The sequence below is a fragment of the Scyliorhinus canicula genome, chromosome 2 (genome assembly GCF_902713615.1).
Source record: "Scyliorhinus canicula chromosome 2, sScyCan1.1, whole genome shotgun sequence".
Taxonomy (NCBI): Eukaryota; Metazoa; Chordata; class Chondrichthyes; order Carcharhiniformes; family Scyliorhinidae; genus Scyliorhinus; species Scyliorhinus canicula.
This window is the reverse complement of record NC_052147.1, coordinates 172,191,994-172,211,597: the sequence shown is the minus strand read 5'-3', so window position 1 is coordinate 172,211,597 and position 19,604 is coordinate 172,191,994. Positions and strand designations below refer to the sequence as shown.

At 48.2% G+C, this 19,604-nt stretch overlaps 1 protein-coding gene across 10 annotated transcripts in view; it reads right to left on the bottom strand.

Moving 5' to 3' along the window:
* Positions 1–19,604, bottom strand: part of satb2 (SATB homeobox 2) — a 248,877-nt gene that overhangs the window by 80,002 nt on the left and 149,271 nt on the right. For all 10 annotated transcript variants that reach the window (XM_038789071.1, XM_038789068.1, XM_038789064.1 and 7 more), the window contains one exon: positions 18,090–18,287. In XM_038789071.1, the coding sequence (XP_038644999.1) occupies positions 18,090–18,287 (198 nt within the window). The remainder of the gene's footprint in view (positions 1–18,089; positions 18,288–19,604) is intronic.

Sequence of the window (19,604 nt, the reverse complement as noted above, 5' to 3'; positions counted from 1 at the left end):
TTCGGCGCAACATCGTGGGCCGAAGGGCCTGTTCTGTGCTGTATTTCTCTATAATAGACCTGTAACTAACTGTTATTCAGCAACAGACCTACACCTCACCACAGCAACTTATATTCAGCAATGGACCTGTATCTCACTACAGGAACATTTATTTACAATGGACATGTACCTCATTACAGAAAATATTATGCACCAATATATCTGTGCCTCACTACAGGAATCTTAATTCACACTAAACCTGTACCTAACAATTATTCAGCAATAGACCTGTACCTCACAACAAGATTTTTTTTTCAGCAATAGATCTGTAGCTCACAACAGGAAATAATAGACCTGTAACACAATAAAGGAACTTTTATCCAACGATAGACCTGTACCTCTCTGGAAGAACTTATATTCAGCAACAGACCTGTGCCTCAGTACAGGATCAGTCATTCAGCAATAAACATGTACTTCACTGCAGGCATATTTATTCAAATTTCACCTGTACCTCACAATAGCAACTTTTATTAGCAATAGAACTGCACCTCATTACATGAAACTTTATTCACATTGGACATGCACATAATGGTTATTCGGCAATCGATCTCTACCTCACCACAGGTACTGTTATTCAGCAATAAACTGTACCGCTCTGCAGTAACCATTATTCAACAATAGACCTGCACCTCATTACAGGAAATTATGTTCAGAAATAGACCTGTACCACACTACAGGAACCTTTAATCAACAATAGACTTATACCTCAGTACAACAACTTTGATTCAGCAGTAGACATATACCTCACTACAGGAACCTTTATTCACAGTGCACCTAACTGTATTCAGCAATGGATCTGCATTTCACTGCTGCAACTGTTATTGAGCAATAGACCTGTACCGCCCTGAAGGAATGTTTATTCATCAATAGACCTGTATTTCGCGACAAGAACTTTTGTTCAAGAAAAGACCTGTACCTCACGACAGGAAATTATGTTCAGCAATAGACTTGTACCGCATTACAGGAACCTTTATTCAACAATAGACCTGTACTTTTCAACAATAGACATAGTTCACTACAGGAATGTTTATTCAGCAATCAGCCTGTACCTCACTGCAGGCACTGTATTTAGCAAAACAACTCCACCTAACTACAGGAACATTTGCTCAAAACAGACCTATACCTCACCACAGGAACTTTTATTCAGCAACTAGACCTGGATCCCCTTATTAATGAAGAACCTATAAATCTGTCTTAAAGACACTCAGTGATTTGACCTCGGCAGCTTTCTGCGGCAAAGAATTCCACAGATTCACCACCCTCTGGCTGAAGAAATTCCTCCTCATCTCTGTTTTAAAGGATCGTCCCTTTAGTCTGAGATGGTGTACTCTGGTTCCAAACATCCTCTCCACGTCCCCTCTATCCAGGCTCACAGTATCCTGCAAGTTTCAATAAGATCCCCCCTCATCCTTCTGAACTCCAACGAGTACAGACCCTGAGTTCTCAACCGTTCCTCATACGACAAGTTCTTCATTCCAGGGATCATTCTTGTGAACCTCCTCTGGACCCTTTCTAAGGCCATCACATACTTCCTTAGATACGCGGCCCTAAACTGCACACAATACTCCAAATGGGGTCTGACCAGAGCCTTATACAGCCTCAGAAGTACATCCCTGGTCTTGTATTCTCACCCTCTTGACATGAATGCTAACATTGCATTTGCCTTCTTAACTGCTGACTGAACCTGCACATTAACCTTAAGAGAAACGTGAACAAAGACTCCCAAATCCCTTTGTGCTTCTGATTTCCGAAGCATTTCCCCATTTAGAAAATAGTCTATGCCTAAATTCCTCCTTCCAAAGCTCATAACTTCATACTTTTCCACATTGTATTCCATCTGCTACTTCATTGCCCACTCTCCTAGCTTGTCCAAATCCTTCTGCAGCCTCCTTGCTTCCTCAATACTACCTGTCCCTCTACAGATCTTTGTATCATCTGCAAATTTAGCAACAGTGCCTTCAGTTCCTTCTTCCAGATCATTAATGTATATTGTGAGAAGGTGTGGACCCAGCACAGACCCCTGAGGCACAGCACTAGTCACCGGCTGCCATCCTGAAAAAGACCTCTTTATCCCCACTCTCTGCCTTCTGCCAGTCAGCCAATCCTCTATCCATGCCAGGATCTTACCCTTAACACCATGGGCTTTTAACCTTTTTAACAGACTCCTATACGGTATCTTGTCAAAGGCCTTCTGGAAATCTAAGTAAATCATGTCCACTGGTTCTCCTTTGTCTAACTTCCTGGTTACCTCCTCAAAGAACTCAATTTGTCAGACACGACCTGCCTTTGACAAAGCCGTGCTGACTCAGTCCTATTTTACCATGCACTTCCAATACTTCGCAATCTCATATTAAGTAAGAGACTCTAAAATCTTACCAATGATCGAAGTCAGGCTAACTGGCCAATAATTTCCCGTCTTCTGCCTCCCTCCCTTCTTAAACAATGGTGTTACATTAGCCACTTTCCAGTCCTCTGGGACCCTTCCTGCCTCCAATGATTCCTGAAAGATCATCACCAATGCCTCCACAATTTCCTCAGCTCTCTCTTTTAGAGCCCTGGGGTGTAGTCCATCTGGTCCAGGTGACTTATCCACCTTCAGACCTTTCAGTTTCCCTAGAACCTTCTCCTTAGTAATGGTCACTGCACTCACCTCTGCCCCCTGATACTCCTGGAGCTCCAACATCCCACTGGTGTCTTCCACCGTAAAAAATTATGCAAAGTAAATATTCAGTTCACCTGCCATTTTTGTTTCCTATTATTACTTCTCCAGTCACATTTTCCAGTGGTCCAATGACTATTTTGCCTCTCTTACCTTTTATATATTGAAAAAAAAACTCTTCCTATCTTCCTTTATATTACTAGCTAGCTTGTACTCGTACTTCACCTTCTCCCCCCCCCCCCCCCCCCCCCCCCCCCCATTGCTTTTTTAGTTGTCCTCTGCTCGCTTTTAAAGGCTTCCCAATACTCTGGCTTCCCACTAATCCTCACCACTTTGTACGCATTTCCCTTTTGCTTTTATGCTGTCCTTAACATCCCTTGAGATCCTCCTTGGTATGAATTTCTGTTGTGCCTCCCAATTTATTTTCTGCACCACATCCTGACTACTGCTAGGGAGCCTGTACATAACCTGGTCTACATGTGACTCCAGACTCGCCACAATGTGGTTGACTCTTAAATGTATACAATCGCTACAGAAACAAAAAAAAAGGCAATATTTCAAGAAGGCAACTCACCACCACCTTCTGAAAGGAAACGAGGGGTGGGCAAAAAATGCTGGCCTAACCAGCAACCCTTGTCTTAAGTTAAATGATGTCAATGATACTCATAAACTTGTATTGGTATTAAAACACTTAGCACTGCAAAGGCCACCCACCAACAGAATCAACTTTTGCAAGTTTGGCACTTTGCATCCTGTTGTGAGCTGTATCAACAACAGTCACAGAGTATCTCTCACTGAAATTCCAGCAGGTCATACAGTCACCAGAAGCTATCTGTTGGACAGGCTGTGATCCTAATGCTATTCAGCCTTGTAAAGACACTTTTAAATCTAACTTTGTTCTCTGATGCGTGTATGACTGCAACCATTTGGATGTTTTTAGTCTGATCCTAATGGGTTTTCACATGTGTCCTTTAAGTGTGGTTGACGAACAACATTATGTCTTGTAGAAAATTAAAGGACTTCTGCATTTCAACAAAAGTATAGAAAATACTGCACATACTATGATTATTGGGCCTATTCTGCAGAATTATGTTGCTCTTTGAAGCGTCATATCTGAAGTTCTCAAGAACCACAACTTTGAAGCACTGGTTTAAAGATTACTTTAATAACCTTTAACCAAGCATATATATGAAAGAAATTCCTTAGCAGCCAAGCAGGACTTAGCAATAATTCTCTAATAAGTACTTTGGGATAAATCTATCGGGCACGCCCGCTGCAGGATTCGTCGCAGGCGGGACAGAAAATCTGGCGGACCAGTTAAAGGTCCGAAGACCTCAGGGTGGAGGGTGGTTTGGGGGGGGGGGGGGGGGGGGGGGGGCGGGGTAGAATTTCTGGTCTCAGGGCGGGCGCGACCCAAAAATCCCACCTTTGCATTTGATTCCAAATTCTTTGTTAATCAGAGCTACCGAAACAGTTGGTTTATTTTTAGGCATTTGTTGAGGGGGAAATGTTGGCTGGGATATCAGGAAAATTCATCTGCTCTTTTTGGAATAGGTCCACCTAAGAGGACGGACCAGAATTTTATGCTCCCCAGCCACAAAATCCCAACGGGTTCGGAGGCTGAGGTTGGGGGGTGGGGGATCAAATTTCATGGATGGGATTCCCTGTTGGTTCCCAGCCAGACACGGGCGGGCAGGGCCTCGGCCAGGAAACCCACCCCTTAAGGCTCTTAAGTGATCAACTATTGGCCGCTTATAGGGCTTTTTCCACACCCAGCCTTGTTGTAGGGTCTAGGGCACCTGTAAATGTTTGTTCACATTAAACGCACTGTTCCACCTTACTTGTAATACTGTGTGATTGTTCCACAGCCACAGGAATCGTGATGGTGACCGAGTGTCGCTGGGGTTGACGAGCGGTGAAACTTCGGTGCCGGGTGTGCAATCCCTTCCCCCCCCCCCCTCCCACAGCTAGCCCACGCGGGCACGTGATGGAGTGTCCGTGACGATCTCAGCGGCCACCAAGGTGGATGGTTCAGCTATTGCCGTGGGTCAGACTCTCTCTAACAATTCTGAGCTCACAGCACATCGCAGAGCGGGCTGTCATCATTCCACATGGCACTGATCACACCCGCTGACACAGCCATCGATGTTGTGCCATACCGTCTGGACCCAGTGGTAAGGGTGATGTTGAAGTGGAGCAGTGTACACTGAGAAGGGGGGGGGGGGGGGGGGGGGGGGACTGCTGTGGTGGTGGCAGTTGTGTGTTGACCCTCTGCACGACTAGCGATGCAGGTGGTGGTTTGGTGTTCAGCGGGGACGTCGCATATGACGCGTGAACCGTGCTGCCACCAAGGCGTCGCGTGCCCGCCGTCCTCGCCGGGTCCGTCGTGCCGCCTCCTGGACATCACCAGCACCTGGGTCATGTCTGCGTGCTGCGCCCGCCACTCCGCCAGCCTCCTCCTCCTCGTCCTCCTCCTCCTCTGTGCTGGCACCACTGCCACTGGCTTCTCCCTCCGCCTCCTGCAGCAGGTCATCTCCCCTCTGCATTGCGATGTTGTGCAGCGCACAGCAGACCACAACAATGCGAGCGACCCTGTCGGGTTGGTACTGCAGGGCCCCTCCGGAGCGGTTCAGGCACCTGAATCTCATCTTCAGGAGGCCAAGGCAGCGCTCTACCACACCCCTGGTTGCTGCATAGGCCTCGTTGTATCGTGTTTCCGCATTGGTCTGAGGCCTCCGTATAGGCCTCATCAGCCAAGACCTCAGCGGATAACCCCTGTCGCCTAGCAACCAGCCGCTCAGCCGGGGGGACGTCCCTTAAACATCACAGGGAGGTACGACTGCGTCAGTATGTAGGAGTCATGCACACTCCCTGGGAACCTTGCACAGACGTTCATGAACGTCATGTGGGGGTCGCATACCCACCTGGATATTCATGGAGTATGTCCCCCCTCCTGTTTTGTGAACACCTCACGTCCCCTGCAGGCGGGCGCATGGGGAACGTGAACACAATCGATTGCCCCCTGCACCATCGGTATCCCGGCCACGCTGGCAAATCCACGAGCTCGTGAGTCTTGAGTTGCTCGGTCCTCGGGAAAGGTGATGTAGCGATCGGCGATGGCATAGAGGGCGTCGGTCACATCCCGGATATACCTGTGGACCGATGACTGGGAGATCCCGGAGAGGTCCCAGCTTGGAGACTGGAAGGAGCCGGTCGCATAGAGGTTAAGAGCGACCGTCACCTTGATGGCAACCGGGATCGCGTGTCCTCCCCCCGTTCCACGTGGGGCGAGGTGCGCCACGAGGTGACAGATATGTATCACCGTCCGCCTACTCAGCCGGAGTCTCCTCCTGTAGGTGATGTCCGTCATTGTTAGGAAAGAGATCTGGGCACGGTACGCCCTTGGCCTTGGTCGTCGCCACTGGCGCCGTGGCTGCACCCTCACTTTCTCCTCCTCCCCCCCATGCTGCTCGATGACTGGCAACTCCTCGACCCTTCCCTCTGCTGCTGCAGCTGGCCCTGCATCCACTGCGGGTTGTGGCTGTGGATGCTGCTGCATCTCCAAATGCAGTGCAGCGGCCCCAACCAATGCGCAGAACATAGCCGTTCTGTTCGCAGACATTGTGCTAACCTACAGAAGGGTGGTGGGGGCAGAGAAACGGGACATGTTAGACGGAGGTTAGTCGATACCTCGGCAGCGGCTTGCCACGGGATACCTGTGTGTCCCGGTGGCCTGGTCGCGCTGCTGACACGCGGGCAGCCTAACCCCTGGTCACTTTCTGCATCCAACGGGCAGTTAACTACGTCCTCTTCACCGGTGCGTCAGTGGCCTGTGGCCGTAAGCCACAGGGCAACCAGCGGCCGTGTCCTCGTGACCGGCACACCATGGCATAGTGGCAGACATTTTGTAACGGGGTTGGACGGGTCAATCGCTCACTCTCTCCCTACCCCCCCACTCCCACTTCCCCCCCCCTCAGTCTCCCCCACTGCCCCCGTCCCATCTCCCCCACTCCCCCCTCCGTCTCCCCCACTCCCACCCTCAGTCTCCCCACTCCCCCCTCCGTCTCCCCCACTCCACCCTCCGTCTCCCCCACTCCACCCTCCATCTCCCCCACTCCACCCTCCATCTCCCCCACTCCCCCCTCCATCTCCCCCACTCCCCCCCTCAGTCTACCCCAACTCCCTCCTCCGTCTCCCCCACTCCCCCCCTCAGTCTCCCCCACTCCCCCCCTCAGTCTCCCCCACTCCCCCCCTCAGTCTCCCCCCCCTCCGTCTCCCCCACTCCCCCCCTCCGTCTCCCCCACTCCCCCCTCAGTCTCCCCCACTCCCCCCTCAGTCTCCCCCACTCCCCCCTCAGTCATCCCCACTCCCCCCCGCTCTGGACCCCCCTCCCGTTCTCGGGGATGCCTTCCCCGTTGTGGCCAGACTCCAGCAGTGCGCTGAGCTGTGCGCTGAGCGGTGCGCTCACCTACTTGAAGCTCTCGTCAGCCAGCACAACTGGTTGACGAACTTGAAAAGCAGGTGTGTTGGCCGTCGTGAAAACATGGCGTGATGACGTCGGGGCTTCGGCCCATCCGGGCCGGAGAATAGCGGGGGGCCAATAAGTAGCGATTCTGGTCGTGTCGGGGGGTCTTTCGAGGCCTTTGCCAGGTATGCCGACGTGTAGTTTGTGCGGGGTTCGGAGAATAGCGGGAGGGCGTCGGACCTGTGTCGCCGTGAAAATATGCGCGGCCCGCTATTCTCCAAACCGGCGTGAGTGCGGAGAATCGCGCCCAAGGTAATCCTCCTAACAGAATGCGGGCCCCCGACATTTAGCATTAGCAAAAGCTTATCCTATCCAGCTGCCCCTAACACTAAGGGCGGTATTCTCCGCTCCCGATAAAAATCGGGATGGCCGTCGTGAAATCGGTCGGGCTTCGGGGCCCGCTCCCCGCACCCCCACCCGGAAATGACGCGGAAACGGTGCTTTTCTGATGTCATCCGCGCATGCGCGGGTTGCCGGTTTCAACCTGCGCATGCGCAGATGACATCAGCGCGCAGACGGCACGAACCCACGCATGCACGGTGCCGTCTTTCTCCACCGCCGCCCGGCTAGATGTGGCGGCTTGATCTTTCCGGGTGGCGGAGGGGAAAGAGTGCGTCCGTTTTGGACGCTGGCCCAACGATCGGTGGGCACCGATCACGGGCCTGTCCCCTCCGGAGCACAGTCGTGGTGCTCCTGTCCAAATCGGGCCCCTAGATGCCTCAAACGGGCATCTGCCGCCCGTTTCACGAATGCAGCGACCAGGTGTGGTTGCTGCCGTGGTGAAACGGGCGTGAAGGGCCGGCCGCTCGGCCCATCGGGCTCGGAGAATCGCCGTTCGCCGTGGAAAATGGCGAGTGGCGATTTTTACGAGCGGGGAGGGGGGAGAATCTAGATGATTCTAGATTGATTAATTATAAATCGTATCTCTTATAATCCTCTCCAAGACTTTACCCACAACAGACGTGAGGCTCACCGGCCTATAGTTACCGGGGTTATCTCTACTCCCCTTCTTGAACAAAGGGACCACATTTGCTACCCTCCAGTCCTCTGGCACTATTCCTGTAGCTAATGATGACATAAAAATCAAAGCCAAAGGCTCAGCAATCTCTTCCCTGGCTTCCCAGAGAATCCTAGGATAAATCCCATCAGGCCCAGGGGACTGATTTATTTTCACCTTGTCTAGAATTGCCAACACTTCTTCCCTACGCACCTCAATGCCATCTATTCTAATAGCCTGGGTCTCAGCATTTTCCTCCACAACATTATCTTTTTCCTGAGTGAATACTGACGAAAAGTATTCATTTAGTATCTCGCTTATCTCCTCAGCCTCCACACACAACTTCCCACCACTGTCCTTGACTGGCCCTACTCTTACCCTAGTCATTCTTTTATTCCTGACATACCTATAGAAAGCTTTTGGGTTTTCCTTGATCCTACCTGCCAAAGACTTCTCATGTCCCCTCCTTGCTCGTCTTAGCTCTCTCTTTAGATCCTTTCTCGCTTCCTTGTAACTATCAAGCGCCCCAACTGAACTTCACGCCTCATCTTCACATAGGCCTCCTTCTTCCTCTTAACAAGAGATTCCACTTCTTTGGTAAATCACGGTTCCCTTGCTCTACCCCTTCCTCCCTGCCTGACTGGTACGTACTTATCAAGAACATGCAATAGCTGTTCCTTGAACAAGCTCCACATATCCAGTGTGCCCAACCCTTGCAGCCTACTTCTCCAACCTACACATCCTAAGTCATGTCTAATGGCATCATAATTGCCCTTCCCCCAGCTATAACTCTTGCCCTGCGGGGTATACTTATCCCTTTCCATCACTAACGTAAAGGTCACCGAATTGTGGTCACTGTTTCCAAAGTACTCACCTACCTCCAGATCTAACACCTGGCCTGGTTCATTACCCAAAACCAAATCCAATGTGGCCTCGCCTCTTGTTGGCCTGTCAACATATTGTGTCAGGAAACCCTCCTGCACACATTGTACAAAGAACGACCCATCTAATGTACTCGAACTATATCTTTTCCAGTCAATATTTGGAAAGTTAAAGTCTCCCATAACAACTACCCTGTTACTTTCGCTCTTTTCCAGAATCATCTTCGCCATCCTTTCCTCTACATCCCTAGAACTATTAGGTGGCCTATAGAAAACTCCCAACAGGGTGACCTCTCCTTTCCTGTTTCTAACCTCAGCCCATACTACCTCGGAAGAAGAGTCCCCATCTAGCATCCTTTCCGCCACCGTAATACTGTCCTTGACTAGCAGCGCCACACCTCCCCCACTTTTGCCCCCTTCTCTGAGCTTACTAAAACACCTAAACCCCGGAACCTGCAACAACCATTCCTGTCCCTGCTCTATCCATGTCTCTGAAATGGCCACAACATCGAAGTCCCAGGTACCAACCCATGCTGCCAGTTCCCCTACCTTATTTTGTATACTCCTGGCATTGAAGTAGACACACTTCAAACCACCTACCTGAACACTGGCACCCTCCTGCGAAGTCAAATCTGTGCTCCTGACCTCTATACTCTCAATCTCCCGTACCCCAAAACTACAATCCAGGTTCCCATGCCCCTGCTGAATTAGTTTAAACCCCCCCAAAGAGCACTAACAAATCTCCCCCCCAGGATATTGGTGCCCCTTAGGTTCAGATGTAGACCATCCTGTCTATAGAGGTCCCACCTTCCCCAGAAAGAGCCCCAGTTATCCAGAAATCTGAATCCCTCCCGCCTGCACCATCCCTGTAGCCACGTGTTTAATTGCTCTCTCTCCCTATTCCTTGTCTCACTATCACGTGGCACGGGCAACAACCCAGAGATAACAACTCTGTTTGTTCTCGCTCTGAGCTTCCATCCTAGCTCCCTAAAGGCCTGCCTGACATCCTTGTCCCCTTTCCTACCTATGTCGTTAGTGCCAATGTGGACTACGACTTGGGGCTGCTCCCCCTCCCCCTTAAGGACCCGGAAAACACGATCCGAGACATCACGTACCCTTGCACCTGGGAGGCAACATACCAAACGTGAGTCTCTCTCGCTCCCACAAAATCTCCTATCTGTGCCCCTGACTATTGAGTCCCCAATTACTAATGTTCTACTCCTTTCCCCCCCTTCCCTTCTGAGCAACAGGGACAGACTCCGTGCCAGAGGCCCGTACCCCATGGCTTACCCCTCATGTGATGTGTGAGGCCTCTCCATATGCAGTGGGTCCAGTTGTCTCACGTCAATGGGATGGTGGCATGGAGAAGCCCATTGTAGACGCTTCCAGGACTCTGGTGGATGCTAAGCAGTTGGATCATCAACTCTGAGGTTGTTTGATTTAAAGGGCACAAGAAGGTAAATTACATCTGCAATTTTTCAAGAATTTCTGGGGATAGTTTCACGTAGTGGAATAGAGGCTCACTCCCGACATAAGCACAGCCTCAACATCCTCTCGCTTGCACAGCCATCAGATGGACACAGGGAATGAACTGCAGCACCAATCATGTAAAGAACATGAGGAATTGAAGCAGGAAGTGGGCCATTCACTATCTTCACCCGCTCACTCCTCCGCTCTGAGGCCCCCACATCCTTAAAGAAGATCACCATAATACCAGTACCAAAGAAGAACAAGGAGGCCTGCCTCAACGATACCGACCGGTGGCCCTGACGTCTGTTATCATGAAATGCTTCGAGCGGCTAGTCATGAGACAGATCAATGCCAGCCTTCCAGATGGTCTTGATCCATTGCAGTTTGCCTATCACCGCAACCGGTCCACAGCAGATGCTATCTCCCAGGCTCTATAATAAACACTCAAACACCTCGACAACAAAGACAGCTATGTAAGACTGCTGTTCATAGACTACAGCTCCGCCTTCAACACTATTATCCCGACAAGACTAAGAGCCAAACTCCACAATCTTGGACTTGACCCCTCACCGTGCAGCTGGATCCTCAACTTCCTCACCAACAGACTGCAAACTGTCAGGATAGGCAACAGCGCCTCCTCCACAATAGTTCTCAACACCAGGGCCCTGCAAGGATGTGTGCTCAGTCCTCTACTGTACTCCCTATACACACTCTTGTGTGGCAAGATTTAACTCCAACTCAATCTATAAGTTTACGGATGATATGACTGTGGTGGGCCGTATCTCAAACAACGAAGAATCAGACTGCAGAAGGGAGATAAATCACTTGTTTGCATGGTGTACTGAAAACAATCTCTAAATGTTGGAAAGACCAAGGAACTGGTCATCGACTTCAGGAAGAGTAGCACAACACACACTCCCGTCTAAATCAATGGCTCCGAAGTGGAGATGGTCGATAGATTTAAGTTCCTGGGGGTCACCATCACCAACAGTCTGTCCTGGTCCACTCACATTGATGCAACAGTCAAGAAAGCCAAACAACGTCTCTACTTCCTATGGAAGCTAAAGAAATTTGGCATGTCTGCATCGACTCTCACAAACTTCTACAGATGTGCACGAGAGAGCATCCTATCTGCTGCATCACAGCTTGGCATGGCAACTGCTCGGTCCAAGATCGCAAGAAACTGCAGAGTGTGGTGAACACACCCTGACGCGTCACACAAGCTTTCCACCCACACATACACCTCCCGCTGCCTCAGGAAGGCTGACAGCATTATCAGAGACCCCTCCCACCCAGGCATTGCCTTCTTCCAGACCCTTCTATCAGGCAGAAGGTACAGAAGACTCAAGACCCGCACATCCAGACATAGGAACAGCTTCTTCCCCACAGCTACAAGACTCCTCAACAACTCCACCTTGGGCTGATCTATTCCCTGTAGGAACACTATTCATGATGCCATATGCTGCTCTTGCTCATGTATTTGCTTTGTTTGGCCCCTTGTTCCACACTGTAACCAATCACTGTTTGTCGATGTACCATTTGTCAATGTTCTCTGTTGATTATTCTTTTGCCTACTGTGTACGTTCCCTTGGCCACAGAAAAAATACATTTCACTGTACTTTGGTACATGTGATAATAAATCAAATTTGGATGTTCAAACCTGCTCCGCCATTCAACAAGACCATGATCGATCTTCTACCTCAACCACAGCTTCCAGCACCATCCCCATATCCCTTGGTAACCAAAATGGTTTAATCTCTGCCGTAAATATATTTAAGAATGGATGGTACACTCAGTACTTCTGCTGAAGATGGTTGTAAATGCTACAACCTTGTTGTTTGCACAGATAGGTTGAGCTCCCCCCATCATTGAAGAGAGGGGTGTTTGTGGAGTATCCTCTTGACATCAATTGCTTTATTATCCACCAGCATTTCAGACTGGATGTGACAAGAGACACAGAGTCATAGAAGTAACAGCACAGAAAAGGATCTTCAGCCCATCGCAGCTGTGCCAAACAAAAACAAATACCTAACTTTTCTAATCCAATTTTCCAGCACTTGGCCTTGTATGCCTTGGCATCGCAAGTGCACATCAAATGTTACCACCTGTTTTAGGCAGTGAGTTCCAGACTCCCATCATCCTCTCAGTGAAAAGGTTTTTCCTCACATCCCCATTAAATCATCTGTTCCTTACCTTAAATCTATGTCCCTGGTCATTGATCCCTCCAGCAAGGGGAAAGGTTTGTTCCTGTCTGCTCTATCTCTGCCCTTCACAATTTTATGCATCTCAATCTGTCCCCCCTCAGTCGCCTCTCCTCCAAGGAAAACAACCCCAGTTTATCCAATCTCTCTTCATAACTAAAACTCACCAGTCCAGGCAACATCCTGTTAAATCTCCTCTGCACCTTTTCCAGTGCTAGCACATCCCTCCTATAATATAGATTCCAGAACTGCCCATACCTACTTGAGACACTAATAAAGATTATTATTAATACTCTGGTTGTGGTCTAATGTTTTACACAGTTCCAGCACAACCTGCCTGCTCTTGAACTCTATGCCTCGGCTAATAAAAGAAAGTATACCATATGCCTTCTTAACCACCGTATTCTCCTGAAGGGACCTATGTGCACATAAGGTCCTCCAATCCGCAGTGCCTCCCATGGTCCAGCCATTTATCGTGTATTCCCTTACCTTACTTATCCGGATTGAATTCCATTGCGACTGATCAGCCCTTCTATATCCTCCTGTATTCTAAGGCTATTCTCCTCAGTACAGGATTGGAGTACCTATATCTGATGAGTTATTTGTGGGATCACTCAGCTCTGTCCATAGTTAGTGGTGTCCACTGTTTAGCATGCATGGATTCCTGTGTTGTAGATTAACCCTAAAATCATAGAATCCCAGCAGTGCAGAAGGAGGCCATTCAGCCCATCGAATCTGCGCCCATGATCTGAAAGGGCATGGCCCCTAGATCCAGGACCCGCCCAATCTCTGTGACCCACATGACCTGCAGACACTAAGGGGCAAATTAGCATGGTCAATCCATCTAACCTGCACATTGCTGGACAGTGGGAGGAAACCGGAGCACCTGGAGGAAGCCCATGCAGACATGGGGAGAACACGCAAACTCCACACACACAGTCACCCAAAGGTTGGAATCAAACCCGGTTCCTGGTGCTGTGGGCAGCAATGCTAACCACTGTGTCACCCGTATTGGCACTTCCACTTTTAGGTAAGCCTGGAGCTGCTCTCAGCATGCTGTCCTGCACTTCTCATTGAATAGCTGATCTAGTTCGCTTACAACATACTCCAAAACGTGTTTTAGCTGGTCTGCCCCCATAGGTTTCCATTGGTCATCTCTAGACTATATCTATATTTGCATTCTAGACCAGCGTTTTGTTATGCTAGGACTATAACCAAAATCACATTAGAAGAGCAGATGCTGTGCGATATTTTGATGAAATAATGAAATTGCTTCTTTGCCGCCGGTTTATCATCGCACTTATCCATAATTTCAGGATCGCAATCAGGAAAACCTGCTTGGTGTGATAACGATAATAGCTTAGCACATGGTAAGGTTTAGGGTAAGAGGATTGATATTTTAATAATACGACAAAGTTCCCCCACCACCTGACTCAGCTTTCTAAATTATAGCCCAAAAATAATTTTTACTTGTGGCATTTTTCTTCAAAGTGAACTGCAGTACATTTTCAGACAAATAACGGCCACACTACTGGCCATATAAATACCAGGGCTACAAGAGCAGGTCAGAGCCTAGGAATCCTGCGGAGAGTAATTCCCCTCCTGACTCCCCAAAGCCAGTCCACCATCTATAAGGCACAAGTCAGGATTTAACGGAATACACTCCACTTGCCTGGATGAGTGCAGCTCCTTCAACACTCAAGAAGCTTGACACCATCCAGGACAAAGCAACACACTGGATTGGCACCCAAACAGAACTGGAGTCAATGGGAATCAGGAGGAAAACTCTCTGCTGGTTGGAGACATACCTAACAGAATGGAAGATGGTTGTTGTAGGTCAATCATTTCAGGGCATCACTGCAGGAGTTCCTCAGGATAGTGCCATTTCTACAAGATGCACTGAAGGAACTCACCAAGGCTCCTTAGGCAGAACCTTCCAAACCCAATAATGAACCATAATCATAGAATCTACAGTGCAGAAGGAGGCCATTTGGCCCATCGAGTCTGCACCGGCCCTTGGAAAGAACACCCTACCCTATCCACATAATCCCACCTAAGCTTTTGGACACTGAGGGGCAATTTAGCATGGCCAATCCACCTAACTTGCACATCTCTGACTGAAGGAGGAAACCGGAGCACCCGGAGGAAACCCACGCAGATACGGGGAGAACGTGCAAACTCCACACAGACAGTCACCCGAGGCCAGAATTGAACCTGGACCTGGAGCTATGAGGCAGCAGTGCTAACCACTGTGGCACCGTACTGCAAAAAAAAACTGTACAGGCAAGAATTGGATGAGTCAAAACCAAAAATGCTGGAAAATCTCACATCTCTGACAGCATCTGTGGAGAGAGAAACGAGTTAGAGTTTCAAATCTGGGTGGCTCTTCGTCAGAGCTAGAAAGAGCTGGAAATAGGATGAGATTTATACTGTAGTGCAGGCATTTTCAAAGTCGGGGTCGCGCCCCGCGGGTGGGTCGCGGGCGGGTGTCGGGAGGGTCACGGAGCTGTCCGTCGCAGTGCTGCTGACTGTGCAAATTCTCGCGCAACAGCCCGCTCATCGGTGCATCTGCGCATGCACACCGCTGAGGAGACAATTTTTTTTAAAATTCAGTAATCTGTCTGCCTGAAGGGAGGCAGGGAGCAGGTCACCCCCCCCCCCCCCCCCCCCCAATGACGTCATGTGCTTTGGGCGTGATTGCAATTCCTCCATTTTGTCAGCAGCAAACAAGTAAATGATGACCAAGCAGGCTCACTTCTCCCATTAAAGGTAAGAGAAAATGGTGGGTCTCGAATGTCGGCCAGCGTGAGTCGCAAAGGTCGGCTGGCGTGGGTCGCAAAGGTTGGCCGGTAGGTAAAAATGGGTCCCGGGAAAAGAAATTTGAAAAATACTGCTGCAGTGGAATGGGGGTGGGGGAAGGGTGGGGCAGTAAGGGTTGGGTAGAGGGTCAGCGATAGGTGGAGGCTAGGGACAGAGTGATAGAGGTGTCATGGACAAAAAGATAGTGAATGTAAATGATGGTCATCATAGTTAAGAAGGGTGCTTTTCAGGTGAAGAGCGCACTGCACCTCCTTCAATTTGATCTACTGCATTCGCTGCTCCCAATGCAGAGAGACTAAACACAGACTAGCTGACCACTTTGTAGAACACCTTTGGTCTCTCCACAAGCAGGGTCCTGACCTTCCCATTTGAATTCACCAACTTGCCCTTATGTCCACATGTTCATTGTTGGCACGCTGCAAAGTTCCAGTGAATCCTAATCCAAACTGGAGGAACAGCAACTCATAGAATCAAAAAATCCTTACAATGTAAAGGAGGCCTTTCAGCCGATAGAGCCTGCAGCAACCCTGTGAAAGAGCACCCTATCTAGGTCCAATTCCCTGCCCTATCCCAATAACCCCATCTAACCTTTGGACACAGGGGCAATTTAGCATGGCCAATCCACCTAACAGGCACATCTTTGGACTGTGGAAGGAAACCAGAGCACCCAGAGGAAACCCATGCAGACACGGGGAGAATGTATAAACTCTACACACAGTCACCCAATGTTGGAATCAAACCTAGGTCCCTGGTGCTGTGAGGCAGCAGTGCTAACCACTGTGTCACCGATTAGGCACATTACAGCCTTCCGGCCTTGACATGAAGTTCAACAACTTCAGACTGTGAACTCTCTCCTCCTCCTCACCCCATTTTTATTTCCATTTTCTTCATCGACCCATTTTTCCTTTACCATCATCTCCCCTCCTCCCATCCCACTCCTCCAGGGCCATCTGTTCCAAGTTGTCCTTTGACACACTGCTTACTAACACATTCTGATCTCATTCTGCCACTATCAGCACCCTTCTTAAATCACCCCCATTTACTTTTCCTTTGTCATTTTGTTCATAACAACTCTATCAATCTCTCCCTAGCCTCCACCTATTGCTGGCCCTTTATCAGCCCTTACTGCTCACCACCACTGCAGTATAAATCTGACACTATTTCCAGTTCTCTCTAACTCTGGCAAAGGGTCATCCAGACTCAAAACATTAGCTCTGTTGTCTCTCCACAGATGCTGTCAGTCCTGCTGGGATTTTCCAGTATTTTCTGTTTTTGTTTCAGATTCCAGCATCCACAGTAATTTGCTTTTATCCTAAGGAGATGAGCCATCCTTTTATGAGACGCTTGTTTTCTCTGCCCCAGTCCAAAATTGGACAAACTCACAATATTTGGTAACAACTGACATTATTGCAATATGATCAATTGAAGGTGATAAAAAATACAATCAAGCACTGTTTAAGTGGAAGTTAATCAACAAGCACATTCCCACTACCATCCAGAAGGACAAGGGCAGCAGATATATGGGACCACCACCACTTGGAAGTTACCTTTCCCCAAGCCACACCATCCTAATTTGAAAATATATCCTTGTTCCTTCACTGTCACTGGGTCAAAATCCTGGACCCCCCCCCCCCCCCAGTAGCACTGTGGATGTACCTCCATCACATGGGCTGCAGCGGTTCAAGAAAGCAGCTGACCACCACTTTCTCAGGGGCAATTATCCTCGGATTGGGTAATTGATGCTTCTGTGAAAATAAACCTTTCTAGGGACATGGGCGCAGAAACATTTCTTGGTTAGGAAGACAAACTGGGGGTACTGTGTCAGTTGCTTGTTACGCTCTCAATTCCACATCAACCTCAATAGAGCTGAATGTTAGATAGTGTCCAACAGGCACTGGTGCCATAATGCCCAATTTGTGTGACTATTTAAGGAAAATGTCTGCTGCATGAATTATTTTTAAATGGGTGACATTTCTTCATTCTTCCACCGGTACTTGTTAACCTGAGGAGATATTAGTGCTGAAGAATGATTCCCTTTCCGTATCAAATGCCCAGTGACAGGATCAGGCAAAGAACAGCTAGAGAGAGAGAGAGAGAGAGTAACCACGCTGTAACACAGTTGGCTTTTGCCCAGCAGGTGCTGGATTGAAGCTGCCTCAACTAATTTCACATAAGAGTCATGCAACCAACAGACTAAATCTTTCATCCATCAGTGTGCCAAGTCCCAGAGGCAAAAGGTCAGTGCGTAATCTTCTGCAAAATCTAGTTCCTCTGAAGGGAGATTTTTGATGTAAACATTACAATAATTTCACAGCATACTGCGAGCAGCCTGCACAGTTGATGCCAGAATAACCTGCATTTCCAGTTGTCACCACAGCACATAACTCATCGGTTCTATCACCAGGAGCAAGGATTTATTCAGGAACTAAGTCAGCTTACAACTTGCCTTGGGGAGTTTTTTTACTACAATTAAACAAACAGAAAAAGGTCATCCTACCTGGATAGGTTCTGGAGACAGTTGAACAACATGTTGCAAACGCTCATTGTGGTGGTGTCGCGATTCCTCCTCATAGACAATATCCCTTTCAGTCTGAGGAAGGCTCAGAAAACGCAGGATAGTGCACAGATTTTCCCACAAGGTCCTGTTCTCTGGCGTTGGATTTTCTTTCCAACGGAGCAGCTCACATAGCCACCCCTGTGGCAGAAAGATGGAGAAAAGATATCAGTGCCGAGCTGGAAAATGAACATGTTCTCCGCTTCCACAAAAAGCAAAAAGCCATTCTAATCTTACTGGCAAGCAAATTAAACAAAGCATTGCTCTGCATCCAATAATTTTCTGTTTCAAGACAGATAAATGGTAAAATTGCAAGTATAGAGCCATTGCCTCATTACAGGTAAGATACATTTCCAAGTACATCTGTTTGAAGAGAATTCAATTAATCAACTTATTTGAACAGCAAGATATGCTTTGGTTTCCAGCAGCTTAATATTGATAGACAGTACTCCCAAGTAAGTTATAAAACAATGAAAGCATTCATTTTTTGACAAGTGGATGCAATTTAGAGATAGCAAGGAAGACAAAATAGAAATCCACTTGGTTACGGGGCTTCCTCTTGCAACATGCATCCAGCATGATGGAAAGTGCAGAAGGCCATTTGGAAGGAATCCAATATGGTGGTGGCCATTGAGTCTGTTGCAATTTTCATAATAACTATACTTATGAGCAGTTTCAAAAAGATGCAATTATTACTGTACCAAAGAGTTGAGTCTATATAATTTCTGGCTCGCATGATAGGTTTGCAAGATGATAAACCTCTCTCCTCAGTTGTATCACGTAGTTTGCACATGTAATCCATGGCAAACACCAATCAAACTGAAATCAAATTTTCAAATCTTATTGTCTTAACAGCTTTCTTAACAACCTTATATTTCATAGCACCAGTTGATCCTGTGGTTGAGCTTTCATGAATCTTGCATTGACTCGTATGGTGTGCTGAACTTTGTATGAATCCTAAGTTACAAGGGTTATTGTGAGATCATTAATTAGCTGACTACTGCACAGCAAATCTTCCCAACATGGATTCAGGTTTATAAAGGTTAATCTTTTATTCTAATATTATGCTGGCTATGGTTACAAAGCTCCTCCCTGGTTAATTTGCTTATTTTTAGACCAAGATTATGATTAAGTGACTTTAAAGATATGTCTGCTTACTCACTCACAACTAATGATTATAAATGTCACTTGGGAACTCCCAAATTATTGTTAAACATGCAGCAAAGAACCTTTTGCTTTGGCAGGACGAGGAGAAATTATTAGATTTTGGGACTGATTTTCAGAACAACTGGATAATTTATTCCAAGCAAAATAAGTCACAATGTGAAGGGTTTTTTTTGAGTAACCCACATTTGCGTTGCTTAAGAATGCAGGGAAACATTCAGCCCTTGAACCTGTTGCCATCCAATTAGATCACAGCTGATCTTACCCAACTCCATTCATTTATCATTATTTGAT